The following is a 17,500-nucleotide window of genomic DNA, read 5'->3' on the forward strand; positions in this document are numbered from 1 at the left end:
GCCTGCTGGGAGCTTCGCCAATTGACATATGTATGCGTCAATTGGTTGAAGCTTTAATTTTTTGAAAAAACATGACAGGTTGACGTTTTGTTATGATATCATGTTGGTCCAGCGTTTACCTGCCATCTCCCTTGGCTGTGACACATGTAGGCTACTTTCTCACAAACAGACAAGCAGGTAGATAGACAGATGCCAAACTGAATTCAATAAATAAAACCTCGGTTAGAAGAAGTAGGAGGAGACACGGCGACGGACACCGTCAGTTCCCGCGTTCCGGTGGACATCTCTGTTTCTGACACGCGCGTGCCAGCACGGTTAGTCAGAGAACTCCGATACACCCTCTACCGGAGAGAGAGAGAGAGAGAGAGAGAGAGAGCTCGGACAGCAGGCAGAGAACTCCTATACACCCTCTACCGGAGAGAGAGAGAGAGAGAGAGAGAGAGAGAGAGAGAGAGAGCTCGGACAGCAGGCAGAGAACTCCTATACACCCTCTACCGGAGAGAGAGAGAGAGAGAGAGAGAGAGAGCTCGGACAGCAGGCAGAGAACTCCTATACACCCTCTACCGGAGAGAGAGAGAGAGAGAGAGAGAGAGAGAGAGAGAGAGAGAGCTCGGACAGCAGGCAGAGAACTCCTATACACCCTCTACCGAGAGAGAGAGAGAGAGAGAGAGAGAGAGAGAGAGCTCGGACAGCAGGCAGAGAACTCCTATACACCCTCTACCGGAGAGAGAGAGAGAGAGAGAGAGAGAGCTCGGACAGCAGGCAGAGAACTCCGATACACCCTCTACCGGAGAGAGAGAGAGAGAGAGAGAGAGCTCGGACAGCAGGCAGAGAACTCCTATACACCCTCTACCGGAGAGAGAGAGAGAGAGAGAGAGAGAGAGCTCGGACAGCAGGCAGAGAACTCCTATACACCCTCTACCGGAGAGAGAGAGAGAGAGCTCGGACAGCAGGCAGAGAACTCCGATACACCCTCTACCGGAGAGAGAGAGAGAGAGCTCGGACAGCAGGCAGAGAACTCCGATACACCCTCTACCGGAGAGAGAGAGAGAGAGAGAGAGAGAGAGCGCGCTGAACGGAAAGCACTCTATCCTCCCCGTGTAATACCGGAGTCTCTAGATTCCTCCCCGCGCGAAGTCAGTTGTAAGTCGAAGACGGAGCAGCGGAACCGAGGAAGAAGGGAGAAAATACACATCCTCCGTTGGTTAGATGTGAAGGATAGGGAGGCAGAAATTGAACTTGTGACAGACAGGACAATAGTTTCTCTCTTTCTCAAGTTAACCCTGCTGCCGGGGGTTAACACTACGGCTCTCCGTTTCGACATGGATAAAGTTATACACTGTCTCATGGCTGCTATCAGCCTCCTTGTGACGATACGAGGAGAAGTCTATAAAGGTAAGAATTTATTCACTAAATTCAACCACTTAGAATCATGTCAGGTAGCTTACGTTGTTGTTACACCGGTCAGTCAACAGCCATGTACATCCACAGTTTCCCAACTCGCGTCACCGTTTCAGGTGCTTTGTGTGGATACATCGTGTCACACTTGACTTTCTTTCTATTTGTTAAATCGACCAAGGTCTTTTGAGTTGGACCACAACAGTTCCGGATCCCGTAGTGTTGAGCGGAATGACCGTTAACCGTTACGCGCCTGCCTAATGTGATTAACCTGAAGTGATCCTGCCACTTCAAAAGTGAGCGTTTCTATTTCCGTTGCTTAGCCTAGTGTTGTTGCTTCGGTCATTCGGTTACATATTATGGAAAGATTGTCTCGTTTTTATTCTATTTGGGAACTCCATGTAGATAGTTTGATATGCATGCAGAAAGAGTTTGGGTGCGCTCTCCACGTTGCCGTGAGCACCCAGTCCTGATCCTGCATTCTCAACTCTTCTTCTGGCTATCATTTTGAGTCAACCTAAACCCACAAGTGTCTGTTTGAGTCCCTTTCAGGTTTCTGTTGTTTTAACTTTTGGACAAATAGGTTAATATAAATAATAATAATAATAATAATAATAATAATAATAATAATAATAATAAAAAGATATAGTCACATTAGTTTAGAGTATGAGAAAGAGATAGGATCCTGCGCAATGTTGTTACCACATTCAATCATTTAATCAATTACAATAAGTTGTCGTCAACATCATCTTCATACAAAACGATAGGGTACTTAAACTTTTATATGTTATTGATACCTTGCTGCGAAACAGATCAATATCATCAACCTAATGGTCCGGTTCATTCCGTTAGTGGGAAACCGCGTGCCCAAACGGACGACACAGTGTGGGTAGCCTACCCAATGCAATGCACCAATATATCGCGTGGTAAAAGGCTGATTGATTAACAGTAAAGCAGTTTTACTTATGTTATTTTACAAAATATAAATAGTTTAGTTGTTTTTTTTACTGTGTAGTGATGGTAGAAACGTGGATTGTTGCATTTACAACTTGCCAAAGCAGCTGGAATTCGTCCATCCGTGCGTTAGGATAAAAAGTGCCTTATTGATAGCAGTCAGCCAATGGAAAACGCACAGTCATATATACACTATGGTTCAAAAGTTTGGGGTCACTTAGAAATGTTGTTGTTTTCGAAAGAAAAGCATTTTTTTTTGGTCCATTAAAATAACAATCAAATTGATCAGAAATACAATGTAGACATTGTTAATGTTGTAAATGGCTATTGTAGCTGGAAACGGCTGATTTTTTATGTAATATCTACATAGGCCTACAGAGGCCCATTATCAGCAACCATCAGTCCTGTGTTCCAATGGCACGTTGTGTTTGCTAATCCAAGTTTATCATTTTAAAAGGCTAATTGATCATTAGAAACCCCTTTTGCAATTATGTTAGCACAGCTGAAAACTGTTGGGCTGATTAAAGAAGCAATAAAAAAACTGGCCTTCTTGAGACTAGTTGAGTATCTGGAGCATCAGCAATTGTGGGTTCGATTACAGGCTCAAAATGGCCAAAAACAAAGAAGTTTCTTCTGAAACTCGTCAGTCTATTCTTGTTCTGAGAAAGGAAGGCTATTCCATGCGAGAAATTGCCAACAAACTGAAGATCTCGTACAACGCTGTGTACTACTCCCTTCACAGAACAGCGCAAACTGGCTCTAACCAGAATAGAAAGAGGAGTGGGAGGCCCCGGTGCACAACTGAGCAAGAGGACAAATACATTAGAGTGTCTAGTTTGAGAAACAGACGCCTCACAGGTCCTCAACTGGCAGCTTCATTAAATAGTACCCGCAAAACACCAGTCTCAACGTCAACAGTGAAGAGGCGACTCCGGGATGCTGACCTTCTAGGCAGAGTTGCAAAGAAAAAGCCATATCTCAGACTGGCCAATAAAATGAAAAGATTAAGATGGGCAAAAGAACACAGACACTGGACAGAGCAAGATTGGAAAAAAGTGTTATGGACAGACGAATCGAAGTTTGAGGTGTTTGGATCACAAAGAAGAACATTTGTGAGACCAAATGAAAAGATGCTGGAGGAGTGCTTGATGCCATCTGTCAAGCATGGTGGAGGCAATGTGATGGTCTGGGGGTGCTTTGGTGGTGGTAAAGTGGGAGATTTGTACAGGGTAAAAGGGATCTTGAAGAAGGAAGGTTATCACTCCATTTTGCAACGCCATGCCATACCCTGTGGACGGCGCTTGATTGGAGCCAATTTCCTCCTACAACAGGACAATGACCCAAAGCACAGCTCCAAACTATGCAATAACTATTTAGGGAAGAAGCAGTCAGCTGGTATTCTGTCTATAATGGAGTGGCCAGCACAGTCACCGGATCTCAACCCTATTGAGCTGTTGTGGGAGCAGCTTGACCGTATGGTACGTAAGAAGTGCCCATCAAGCCAATCCAACTTGTGGGAGGTGCTTCAGTAAGCATGGGGTGAAATCTCTTCAGATTACCTCAACAAATTGACAACTAGAATGCCAAAGGTCTGCAAGGCTGTAATTGCTGCAAATGGAGGATTATTTGATGAAAGCAAAGTTTGAAGGACACAATTATTATTTCTATTACAAATCATCATTTCTAACCTTGTCAAATGACTACATTTCCTATGCATTTTGCTATATTTCCTATTCAAACTCATTTCATGTATGTTTTCATGGAAAAGAAGAAAAATGTCTAAGTGACCCCAAGCTTTTGAACGGTAGTGTATATATATAACTTTAGGTCCATGTTTTATATAGTATCAGTTCATAGCCTAATGGTGTAATATACTGTGTAATTAACTTAGCGTTATGGACATAATTCATCTCATGCGATTAATGTAGTTATAAACTTCCCTTAAATGAGTAGAGTGTATCTTAACAGGAATGTAGCATATTCATTATGTTATCCAACCATCCATGAATCACACTGTAAGGCTCAGTGGAAGTTCCACTTTCCCAGAACTGTCAAAGTAGACCTACATTGACATTTACATACAAGTAAAACGAACAAATAATGTTTTTCCAGGTTCACCCTGCTTGACAGTCACACTACTGTCACAGTATTACTACCGTAGAGGACAAATGTCGTGGAGGTCTAAAGGTCTAAAGTAAAGCTTATTGAAGTTCATTCTAATGCTATTGTAAAGCTACAGTACTTTCCATATCCCTATTACCCCCGAGGGGAGTCAGGGGACTCTAATAATTGGTCTAATTCAGCTCCTAAAAAGGGGTCATTTGAACTGTCTGTCTGGACAATAGATTTACTCTTGTGTCACCAGGGCGTTGTGATCAATAACTACATGAATAGTAAATGCAGCGAGCCTAAGACTGGGGGGTAGTAGTGTTTAATGTTAGCCCACGTCACATTATTAAAATGTGTTTATTGGATAACAGTATGTCAAAAGGTTTCTAAAGGGTCTTGGGTGGAGTGTCTTTTATAAGGTTAGACAGAGTGGTTAAGCGGGAGAAGACGCTGAAAGCAATTCCCACTGAGCAGAATTGATGGACACAACAAACAAAAAAAACGTATATTCAACATTTTATTCAATGTCTTTTCAATGTCTATTCAAGGTATTTTACTCCTGTTAGTCTTTGGTGGTTAGACTGATGCTGTGTGTGTGTGTGTGTGTGTGTGTGTGTGTGTGTGTGTGGATTGTAGATTAGTATTTTCTAGCCTGTGAGGGTGCAGTTCCTCTGAGGCCCTGATGGGGGCAGCATGGTACACATATTATATTCATCGTCTATTCTAGTGCTCTGAATAAGATCATTAAAGGCTTGAGAGTGAGACCACAAGCCAGGTACATCATGTCATTCACTATAATGTGTAGTGGGGTGAGCAACCACTGTTTCATCTGATTGGAAATATTTGTTCATCTTCCTATATCTCTCAGACCGTGGGCTATGTGGTTGACATTTTTAGTTGAGTAAGATTTGCAAAAATACAAACTTTGAATGATACACAATAATTAATTCATATCAACATCAGAAAAGCCAAACATTTCAAGACATCCCTCATAAAATGATAAATAATATAATGTAATAATGATACATTTTATAAATATAAATAAAATGTTTCAGTCCTTTTCTGTGTGAGATCTATCAGTCGTGGCTTGTGGTGTAAGTTGGCAGCAGGGTGAAGAGAGAGAGTGTGTTTGTGTGTGTGTGTGTGTGTGTGTGTGTTTCCCTGTGTGTGTGCTTGTGCACAGACATCTGTGTGTCTGTGTGTGTGTGCGTCTGTGTATTAGGGTGAGATTTATAGACGCGGTGCGCTGCACTGAGCTCCAGGTTCCCCCTGACACTCAGGTCGTCGATAAATGTGGTTTCTAATTGCATGAGTGTGTGTGTGTAGATATGTAAAGTAGGAGCTAATCAATCAGACCTCTCTTCTCTTCTCTTCTCTTCTCTTCTCTCCTCTCCTCTCCTCTCCTCTCCTCTCCTCTCCTCTCCTCTCCTCTCCTCTCCTCTCTTCTCATCGCCTCCTTGCTGTATCCCAATAGTCTAAAGTGGTCTCCTCTTCTTGTCTCCTTTCCCTAATTTCAATAGTCTAAAGTGTGTGTGTGTTTGTGTGTGTAAATTAGGGATATGTATTCTCACGATTCTATTTGTATTGCGATTCAATACTGTTCTTTTATTGCGATTCGATGTTCCAAACGTATTGCTCAACATACTGTATGTCTGGGGCAGAGGGACAATAGGATGCCATGAGAAAACTAGTTTTGATCAGTCGTGGAAATGAAAAGAGCTGAAAACAAATTTTCTCCCTATTTAAAATGAAGATGGAGAACAAGCTAAGAAGGAAAAATACTGGAGGTTCGGTGCAGCTACAGCCAACTAAGGCAAAAATAATATTGCGATATTGTCAAAACGATACGATATATCGATATACAGTGCCTTCCACATTTTGTTGTGTTCCAGCCTGAATTCAAAATGTATTAAATAAATACAATTCTCACCCATCTACACACAATATCCCATAATGACAAAGTGAAAACATGTTTTTAGAATTTTGGGATAACTTATTGAAAATAAAATGCAGAAATATCTAATTTACAGTATTCACACCCCTGTTAGAATCTCCTTTGGCAGCGATTACAGCTGTCAAAGGGTCTTTCTGGGTAAGTCTCTAAGAGTTTTCCACACCTGGATTGTACAATATTTGCACATTATTCTTTTATAAATTCTTCAAGCATTTTCAAGTCTTGCCATATATTTTCAAGCTGATTTAAGTCGTCAAAACTGTAACTAGGCCACTCAGGAACATTCAACGTCATTACATTTACATTTTAGTCATTTAGCAGACGCTCTTATCCAGAGCGACTTACAGTTAGTGAATACATATATATATATATTTTTTTATACTGGCCCCCCATGGGAATCGAACCCACAACCCTGGCGTTGCAAACGCCATGCTCTATCAACTGAGCTACATCCCTGCCGGCCATTCCCTCCCCTACCCTGGGCCAATTGTGCGCCGCCCATGAGTCTCCCGGTCGCGGCCGGCTGCGACAGAGCCTGGATTTGAACCAGGATCTCTAGTGGCACAGTTAGCACTGCGATGCAGTGCCTTAGACCACTGCGCCACTCATCTTAGTAAGCAACTCCAGTGTATACTTTGCCTTGTGTTTTAGGTTATTGTCCTGCTGAAAGGTGAATTTGTCTCCCAGTGCCTGTTGGAAAGCAGATTGAACCAGGTTTTCCTCTAGGATGTTGCCTGTGCTTAGCTCTATTCCATTTATTCTTATCCCCCCAAATCTCCCTAGTCCTTGCCGATGACAAGCATACCCATAACATGACGCAGCCACCACCATGCTTGAAAATATGAAGAGTGGTACTCAGTGATGTGTTGTTGGATTTGCCTCAAACAACACTTTGTATTCAGGACATAACGTTCATTTATTTGCAACATTTTGTGCAGTTTTACTTTAGTGCCTAATTGCAAACAGGATGCATGTTTTTGAATATATTTATTTTATTTATTTACTTCCTTCTTTTCACTCTGTCCTTTAGGTTAGTACAGTGCCTTGCAAAAGTATTCATCCCCCTTGGCGTTTTTCCTATTTTATTGCATTACAACCTGTAATTTAAATTGATTTTTATTTGGATTTCATGTAATGGACATACACAAAATAGTCAAAATTGGTGAAGTGAAATTAAATAAATTACTTGTTTCAAAAAATTCAAAAAAATTAATAACGGAAAAGTGGTGCGTGCATATGTCACCCCCTTTGCTATGAAGCCCCTAAATAAGATCTGGTGCAACCAATTACCTTCAGAAGTCACATAATTAGTTAGATTGCACACAGGTGGACTTTATTTAAGTGTCACATGATCTGTCACATGATCTCAGTATATATACACCTGTTCTGAAAGGCCCCAGAGTCTGCAACACCACTAAGCAAGGGGCACCACCAAGCAAGCAGCACCATGAAGACCAAGGAGCTCTCCAAACAGGCCAGGGACAAAGTTGTGGAGAAGTCCAGATCAGGGTTGGGTTATAAAAAAATATCAGAAACTTTGAACATCCCACGGAGCACCATTAAATCCATTATTTAAAAAATGGAAAGAATATGGCACCACAACAAACCTGCCAAGAGAGGGCCGCCCACCAAAACTCACGGACCAGGCAAGGAGGGCATTAATCAGAGAGGCAACAAAGATACCAAAGATAACCCTGAAGGAGCTGCAAAGCTCCACAGTGGAGATTGGAGTATCTGTCCATAGGACCACTTAAAGCCGTACACTCCACAGAGCTGGGCTTAACGGAAGAGTGGCCAGAACCATTGCTTAAAGAAAAAAATAAGCAAACACGTTTGGTGTTCGCCAAAAGGCATGTGGGAGTCTCCCCAAACATATGGAAGAAGGTACTCTGGTCAGATGAGACTAAAATTGAGCTTTTTGGCCATCAAGGAAAACGCTATGTCTGGAGCAAACCCAACACCTCTCATCACCCAGTTTTGCCTTGAAGAATGGGCAAAAATCTCAGTGGCTAGATGTGCTAAGCTTATAGAGACATACCCCTAGAGACTTGCAGCTGTAATTGCTGCAAAAGGTTGCTCTACAAAGTATTGACTTTGGGGGGTGAATAGTTATGCACGCTCAAGTTCTGTTTTTTGTCTTATTTCTTGTTTGTTTCACTATAAAAAATATTTTTCATCTTCAAAGCGGGAGGCATGTTGTGGAAATCAAATGATACAACCCCCCAAAAATCCATTTTAATTCCAGGTTGTAAGGCAACAAAATTGGAAAAATGCCAAGGGGGTGAATACTTTCTGAAGGCACTGTATTGTGGAGTAACTACAATGTTGTTGATCCATCCTCAGCTTTCTCCTATCACAACCATTAAACTCTGTAACTGTTTTAAAGTCACCATTGGCCTCATTGTGAAATCCCTGAACGGTTTCCTTCCTCTCCGGCAACTGAGTTAGGAAGGACGCCTGTATCGTTGTAGTGACTGGGTGTATTTATACACCATCCAAAGTGTAATTACTAACTTCACCATGCTCAAAGGGATATTCAATGTCTGCTTTTTATTGTATTTTTACCCATCTACCAATAGGTGCCCTTCTTTGCGAGGCATTGGAAAACCTCCCTGGTCTTTGTGGTTGAATCTGTGTTTGAAATTCACTGCTCGACTGAGGGACCTTACAGATCATTGTATGTGAGGTACAGAGATGAGGTAATCATCCAAAATCATGTTAAACAATATTATTGCACACAGAGTGAGTCCATGCAACTTATGTGAATTGTTAAGCAAATGTTTGCTCCTGAACTGACAGTATTTAGGCTTGCCATGACAAAGGGGTTGAATACTTATTGAATACTTATTGACTCAAGACATTTCAGCTTTTAATTTTTTTATCATTTGTAAACATTTTTCACTTTGACCCAAAATCTCAATTTAAATCAGTATTAAATTCAGGCTGTAGCACCACAAAATGTGGACAAAGTAAAGGGGTGTGAATACTTTCTGAAGGCACTGTATCGTCAAAAAATAATATCCCGATATGTAACTGTATCGATTTCCCCCCCATCACTAGTGTAAATGATGTATATATCTATCCACTATCATATTGGGGGGGCAATATAGCCTATGCTCAGTGGAGGCTGGTGACTTGAAAAATCGAGGAGGATGGGAGACCCACGGTATAGGTGTGGAACACACGGAGACGACAAAGTGTGTTTCAAAAATCATCAAAGACTAATCATTTAAAACCTAAAGCATTTAATAAAGACATTTTATAGTTCAATATTATGAGGAATGGGAATGAGAGGGCTACTTCCACAGTGTTGGGAAGGGATCACAGCAGTGATTGAATGAGGGTACGAGGCATGAGTTGAGGTGTTCGGAAGGCTTGCACTTCAGCGCAGGACAGGAATTGACTGGGAAGACAAAAAACAATAACACAACACACTACACAGTTAGACCAAAGAGCTGAGAAGGAGATAGTCCGAACAAGGAGTAAAATCATTGATGTGTAATAATGTCATTGTGTTTGTGTATGTGATTGACTCTGCATACAGTAACGAGAGAAAATTGATAGGGGTACTCACAGTGCTTGGAGAGGAAACATTTCAATGTGCCAGTGGATGAGCGGGGGACATGAGACGTGGCATCAGTTCATGTCAGGAGAAAGTTGACAATGGTAGTGGAGTTGGAGTAGACGTCACCTCTTAAAATTAGGGAACAGGAGGGGACTTAGCTGGAAATACACATAGCAGATATATTCCATTACAGCTGCGCCATCGTAGATTTGCACAACGACGAGTTTCTCCGTGAAGTTAAACTCAGACATCTCAAAATTCATAAAGTCAAAACACAGACTGCGCACCTCGCCCACTTGACACATCAAAGTAGCCCAAGAAACGTTCCCGAATAACGCCCTGATCATCCACATACCTGACGATACCTGACGATAACTGACAACTGCACCAGACTGGTGGCACCAGAGGTCCCAGAGTGGGGAGGGGGGGGGGGGCAATTTTTACCCCCTGGGGCCTGGAGTTTTTCTGTATACGTTAACCTAACTAGGAAAACTCTGGACCCTATAAGGTATGACAGTGATTAATCAGTTGTAAAAAGGTTTTATATGGGCTATGATGGGACCAGTTTTTCTAAATCAGGTCACATGGTTAAAAAAAAAAACTCCTGAAAAACACTCCTGGCCCTGGGGGGGATGAAAACCCTGTCAAACTGCAGCTACCTTATATTTGTTCATATAAATTATATTTAGACTAGATTAGGAGGGGGATTTCCTCTACCCAGACACAGAGACAACAACTGATAGACCATATAACTCACAGGGCTGATCTTGCTTTATGCGTGTTTACGTCACGCAGACCTATGCAACTGCAGGCCTTATAAAACATTAACTTACATCTGTCATCACTATTATGTTGATTGATTAATTCCAGTTAATAATTTTGGATAAAAAACAGATAGGCAGCCTAGCCAGCCCAATTTTGAATATAAACTCAATTTGATCACATTCACCATTTTCTCCTGACACACAAATGGACTATGAATGCACAACGTTCCCAATTAGTTTACCCTGACCAGATGGAGCTGCTCTCATTAGTAGCCTGCAGTTGATCAGACTGAAAAATAGTCTAGTTTTCATCCCGTGCAATATGTCAGATCTCTCATGTTTAGGTGAGGCTGCTGCAACATTTACGTCATGAGTTTTAGCTTGTGTCTGTACGGAGTGATTATGTGTTATCGTCTTTGCTAAATAACTATCGGAGGAAAGTGGAAAGCCTACTTTGAGCGCATGCGGGAAAAAAAAAAGTGCTGCGTCAAACTCTCTTTAATCGAACTTTTAATGGATGATGTGATGGAAGCTATCAAATCATTCTGAATTGTTTTCGACATCCCAGAAAAGACAGTCTAAAGTATGATGTGTTCCGCAAGTAAAGCATCGTAACGTGCAATTACCTCCGCAAGCTCCTTGTAGTTGCCGTTGTTGGTGGTCCTTTCCCTCTCGCCGTGTCCTCTAGAATCACAGTGGTGTTGATAAGCTGCTTGAGAACATCCTGTTTCTTCTAACTTTCTCGTCGTGTTGTGCAGTTTGAATACACAGACCTTCGTCATGATCGATGCGTCTTTTTCCCCAGAAACTTGAATCTGATGTGGGCATTTATATGCTCCCTGCTTTTGTTTAGCCGTTTAGCTGAACGATCGATGTTCTTCAGGTCACTGTACCCACCTTTCGACCAAGGCTCAGACCTTTCCAAAAAGCAGGCAAGGCCAGCAATACAGGCGGCTTGATGAAAGGCTATACTTTTGATACCAGTTGGTATTGAACGCCCTCACCTTTTCATCCTTCTTCGTGAAACTTATCTCTGGCAGAGGTCGACCCTCGCTTTTAATTCGCACCTTTCTGGTGTACCCCAGAGAATGAAAGGGGTTCTTCAACAAAAAGTCCACAACATTTTCGGCAGCGTTGGCCATTCTGGCGGAGAGAACTGCACACTCGAGCTGGTAGTTAGCTAGCTACTGAAGTTAGCAAGGCATATTTAAATAAATTGCACTAACTGGACACAAAAATAAAAGTTCTAAAATCAAGAAAACAAACAATTTATAATATACCTCCTCCGTCTCCTGTAATTTGAAAAAACGAATTTGAATTGAATAATATCCACAAAAAAATGCTCAACTATCAATCTTAATCTCTGTCCAACAATGTCACCAAGCTTCTCAACACATAGAACCCCCATAATGCTCTGTGGCACAATCCCAATACAACACACTACAGTCGTGGTCAAAAGTTTTGAGAATGACACAAATATTACTTTTCACAAAGTCTGTTGCCTCAGATTTTATGATGGCAATTTGCATATACTCCAGAATGTTAAGAAGAGTGATCAGATGAATTGCAATTAATTGCAAAGTCCCTCTTTCACATGAAAATGAACTTAATCCCCAACAAAACATTTCCACTGCATTTCAGCCCTGCCACAAAAGGACCAGCTGACATCATGTCAGTGATTCTCTCGTTAACACAGGTGAGAGTGTTGACGAGGACAAGGCTGGAGATCACTCTGTCATGCTGATTGAGTTAGAATAACAGTCTGGAAGCTTTAAAAGGAAGGTGGTGCTTGAAATCATTGTTCTTCCTCTGTTAACCATGGTTACCTGCAAGGAAACACGTGCCGTCATCATTGCTTTGCACAAAAAGGCTTCACAGGCAAGGATATTGCTGCTAGTAAGATTGCACCTAAATCAACCATTTATCGGATCATCAAGAACTTCAAGGAGAGAGGTTCAATTGTTGTGAAGAAGGCTTCAGGGCGCCCAAGAAAGTCCAGAAAGCGCCAGGACCATCTCCTAAAGTTGATTCAGCTGCGGGATCAGGGCACCACCAGTGCAGAGCTTGCTCAGGAATGGCAGCAGGCAAGTGTGAGTGCATCTGCACGCACAGTGAGGCGAAGACTTTTGGAGGATGGCCTGGTGTCAAGAAGGGTAGCGAGGAAGCCACTTCTCTCCAGGAAAAACATCAGGGACAGACTGATATTCTGCAAAAGGTACAGGGATTGGACTGCTGAGGACTGGGGTAAAGTAATTTTCTCTGATGAATCCCCTATCCGATTTTTTGGGGCATCCGGAAAACACCTTGTCCGGAGAAGACAAGGTGAGCGCTACCATCAGTCCTGTGTCATGCCAACAGTAAAGCATCCTGAGACCATTCATGTGTGGGGTTGCTTCTCAGCCAAGGGACTGGGCTCACTCACAATTTTGCCTAAGAACACAGCCATGAATAAAGAATGGTACCAACACATCCTCCGAGAGCAACTTCTCCCAACCATCCAAGAACAGTTTGGTGACGAACAATGCCTTTTCCAGCATGATGGAGCACCTTGCCATAAGGCAAAGGTGATAACTAAGTGGCTCGGGGAACAAAACATTGAAATTGTGGGTCCATGGCCAGGAAACTCCCCAGACCTTAATCCCATTGAGAACTTGTGGTCAAACCTCAAGAGGCGGGTGGACAAACAAAAACCCACAAATTCTGACAAACTCCAAGCATTGATTATGCAAGAATGGGCTGCCATCAGTCAAGATGTGGCCCAGAAGTTAACTGACAGCATGCCAGGGCGGATTGCAGAGGTCTTGAAAAAGAAGGGTCAAAACTGCAAATATTGACTCTTTGCATAAACTTAATGTAATTGTCAATAAAAGCCTTTTACACTTGTAATTATACTTCAGTATACCATAGTAACATCTGACAAAAATATCTAAAAACACTGAAGCAGCAAACTTTGTGAAGACCAATACTTGTGTCATTCTCAAAACTTTTGACCACGACTGTAGGTTCATTCTCTGATCCTAATTCTATGATTGGATGGACAACATGTCAGTTCATACTGCAAAAGCTTTGATTGGTTGGAGGACGTCCTCCAGAAGTGGTCATAATTACCATGTATGTCTATGGAATGGGGTGAGGCCTACAATCCTCCTAGGTTTTGTATTGAAGTCAATGTAGCCAGAGGAGGACGGAAGCTAGCTGTCCTCCGGCTACACCATGGTGCTAACCTACAGAGTGCTGTTGAAGTTACTGTAGACCTTCATTGCAAAGCAGTGTATTTTAATCGATTATTTGGTGACATATGAATATATTTAGATTAGCTTTATCTAAAAAGGATACCTTTTTAAATGTTTCACTATTTTTATTGTTATGAAATTTCACTGAGGAGGATGGTCCTCCCCTTCCTCCTCTGAGGAGCCTCCACTTCCTATGCTTTTTTCTCCCCCCCATTTTTGATCTGAAATCACCATCACCCAACTTGTCATTTTTCCAGATTCAAGTGTTTGAGCTAGTAATGTAGCAATATTTATCTTTAAATAATGAGCTATGACAGCTACAGTAGGGGAAAATGAATATATACTTTGGATTTCACCCCCACCTCAAAATCAATGTTTTTCGTTCGGAAAAAGGAAATAAGTTTGGAGGTTTTTAGTTCGTGAAAAAGTTCGGATCTGAAGTTTTTAGAACTTCTCCTCCTGCGTTATGAAATTATCAACTTTACTCTGTATATAAATATATAATATATAAAAATGACTATATTCAAAACTATTGCTGATGGTGAACCTGAACAATCAAAATCCCGAACAATAAAAATTTAGGGCAGGGCACGGTTATTAGAATATTCAAATATTTGAACGGGCGTTAGTATTCGGTTACTTGCGAGAGTATTCATTTTTGAGCTTGTTATTTTTGTAGCTTGTTATTGTTGTAGCTTGTTATTGTGTTTGTGCTTGGGCCTGTGTATTTGTATGTGTGGGTGTGTGTTTGTGTGTGTGTGTGTGTGTGTGTGTGTGTGTGTGTGTGTGTGTGTGTGTGTGTGTGTGTGTGTGTGTGTGTGTGTGTGTGTGTGTGTGTGTGTGAGCATATATTGCCACGCTTTATCACTGCAGAGTTACTGCTGCGGCGGAGGCCGATAATATCCTGGTTGACTAACCCTGATAGTCGTCGTAGCAACGCGTTACGTTGACTAAAACAACAACAACACATCGTCTGCTCTGAAAGATAAATAGCACTCCATTTGAAGATAGTTTTTCACTCATAAAACAGTTTTTTACCATCTTATCCCCCGTCTTTCCCTGAAAGGTGGCGCCCAGCTAACAATTCTAGGTAGAGAGAACGTTTTTTTTACGTTAACCGTAATGTTCCGCTGATGTTTGAGTGTCCAGTTTTCTGTTAGTTAGGGGAACACTCTATGTATGTTAGCAAAAAACATTTACAGTACATTTACGTCATTTAGCAGACGCAAAAAATCTCCTGAGAACCTATTTAGCATGTTTTGCAGAACTTACCCAGAACGTGGTTAACATGTTCTCAGAATATCCTATATTAAGAGAATATTCCATCAACGTCAAACCAAACATACACAGGACATGGTTGCCATGTTCTCCGAATATAAGATATTAATGTTCTAGACACGTTTCATGGGAACGTTGCAAGAACATTCATGTGTCCAGTTTTCTGAGGGTTAGGAGAATATTCCATCAACGTCACACCAAACATACACAGAGCATGGTTGCCATGTTCTCAGAATATATTATATTAATGTTCTATACACGTTTCATGGGAACGTTGCAAGAACATTCCTGTGTCCAATGACATTTAAAACATAGGACGTTCTGTCATGATCCCCTGGAAGTTTTTGTCTAGTTCACAGCTTGTTCCGGGGACGTCTGTAAATACGTTTGTAGGACATTAATATACAACAATAATATAGGATATTCTGAGAACATGGTTCTGGGTAAGTTCTATTTGACATTAAGGGAATGGTCGCTTGGAAACAGTCCTTGCACATCACTGGAACATTCCTATGAAAACATTAGGTAATGACTTAATGAGAATCTTAAAGGAACGTTCTCTATAGTTGTCGGAACATTTGTTGTTAGCTGGGCAGGCATGCATATTCCTTTGTTTGAGCCAGTGGAGAATGAAATTAAATATGCAAGCAGCACGTTTTTTAAGATGGTTTCATCAACAGTAGAGAAAAACACGGTGCTTGGTGATTGATGGCAGTACAAAGGAGAGAGAAAGTGAAGTGAAGAGAGGAGAGACGTCTACATTTGTTTGCTTCGGTGGTTTTTCCTGCTTTCAAATACACTTTTATGATGATGATAAGGCAAGGTTGTGTGTGTGTGTGTGTGTGTGTGTGTGTGTGTGTGTGTGTGTGCGTATGTGTGCGCATGTGCACGTGTGCGTGTGCGTTGTGAGGAAAGGAAACCCGTTAATGGAACTCTTCAGACAGTAGGCGACACACATTGACAATGAATCAGATGGATGGCATACAGGGGCGGCAGGTAGCTTAGTGGTTAAGAGCGTTGTGCCAGTAACCGAAAGGTCGCTGGTTCTAATCCCCGAGCCGACTAGGTGAAAAATCTGTCGATGTGCCCTTGAGCAAGGCACTTAACCCTAATTGCTCCTGTAAGTCGCTCTGGATAAGAGTGTCTGCTAAATGACTAAAATGTAAATGTATACAGACTAGGTGTTGTATTGCGTGACTCATGACCCCATACAAAGCTGAAAATAGTCATCTGGTTTCAATGTGTATTGACAGGGTTAAGTCGGGGCAAGTCAGACAAATGAGAGTATCGTGGTGTGTGAATTAATTTCTGAAGGGTTAAGTCGGATCACAGAAGCCCTATAACTGTTGCTGTAACCTGTCATAGAACGTCACTCTCTTAGTTATGAAGGCCTAGGCTTTGCTATGAGACATGACAGACAGGCTGCTTCAAAGAAAATAATGGATAAGTCAGTTGACATGAGTTTGGTTCATCACCACAGAGGGCCACTATGCTTGGTTCATCACCACCATACACCAGAGGGCCACTATGCTTGGTTCATCACCACGTAACCCAGAGAGACAATATGCTTGGTTCATCACCACCATACCCCAGAGAGACACTCCACATCCAATCATTAGCTGTTGAATTGCAAGTGATTTTATTTCCATTCTGAGGAGGCGGAAATAGTCTGAAGTTGAGGTGTGTGTTTGTGTCTCGGTTTGTGTGTGTGTGTGTGTGTGTCTCGGTTTGTGTGTGTGTGTGTGTGTGTGTGTGTCTCGGTTTGTCTCGGTGTGTGTGTGTGTGTGTGTCTGTCTCGGTGTGTCTCGGTGTGTCTCGGTTTGTGTGTGTGTGTGTGTGTGTGTGTGTGTCTGAGTGTGTCTCGGTTTGTGTGTGTGTGTGTGTAGATGCTGGACAAACAGAGCTAGTCTAATTATGCACAGCCCCGTCTTCTAATCAAGAGGATAAAAGTGAATGAATCACACACAGGCCAGCACAGGGTCCGTATAATGAAGAGAGAGAGAAAGAGGGAGGGGGAGGGATGGGGGTAGAGAGGGAGGGGGAGAGAGAGAGAGAGAGAGAGAGAGAGAGAGCACACACAGGCCAGCACAGGGTCCGTATAATGAAGAGAGAGAGAGAGAGGGATGGGGGTAGAGAGGGAGGGGGAGGGATGGGGGTAGAGAGGAGGGGGAGGGATGGGGGTAGAGAGGGAGGGGGAGGGATGGGGGTAGAGAGGGAGGGGGAGGGAGGGGGAGAGAGGGAGGGG

The 17,500-nt window shown here is 42.3% G+C and overlaps 1 protein-coding gene and 1 long non-coding RNA gene across 3 annotated transcripts in view; one reads left to right on the plus strand and one right to left on the minus strand.

The window, feature by feature from the left end:
- The first annotated feature begins 1,064 nt into the window (after nt 1-1,064).
- Nucleotides 1,065-17,500, plus strand: part of LOC121535702 (receptor-type tyrosine-protein phosphatase mu-like) — a 427,462-nt gene continuing 411,026 nt past the window's right edge. Inside the window, exon 1 of the mRNA XM_045205919.1 lies at nt 1,065-1,395. Coding sequence (XP_045061854.1) covers nt 1,323-1,395 — 73 coding nt within the window. The 5' untranslated portion in view covers nt 1,065-1,322. The remainder of the gene's footprint in view (nt 1,396-17,500) is intronic.
- LOC121535705 lies at nt 9,650-11,938 on the minus strand. 2 transcript variants are annotated; one of them, XR_005994768.2, is made up of 3 exons: nt 11,371-11,938; nt 9,990-10,108; nt 9,650-9,818 (listed from the first exon to the last, which is right to left on the minus strand). It is a non-coding gene; the product is annotated as an uncharacterized LOC121535705 (long non-coding RNA). The 2 variants fall into 2 exon arrangements; XR_005994769.2 differs by having other exon boundaries at nt 9,990-10,138.

The sequence above is a fragment of the Coregonus clupeaformis genome, chromosome 21, assembly GCF_020615455.1.
Source record: "Coregonus clupeaformis isolate EN_2021a chromosome 21, ASM2061545v1, whole genome shotgun sequence".
NCBI lineage: Eukaryota > Metazoa > Chordata > Actinopteri > Salmoniformes > Salmonidae > Coregonus > Coregonus clupeaformis.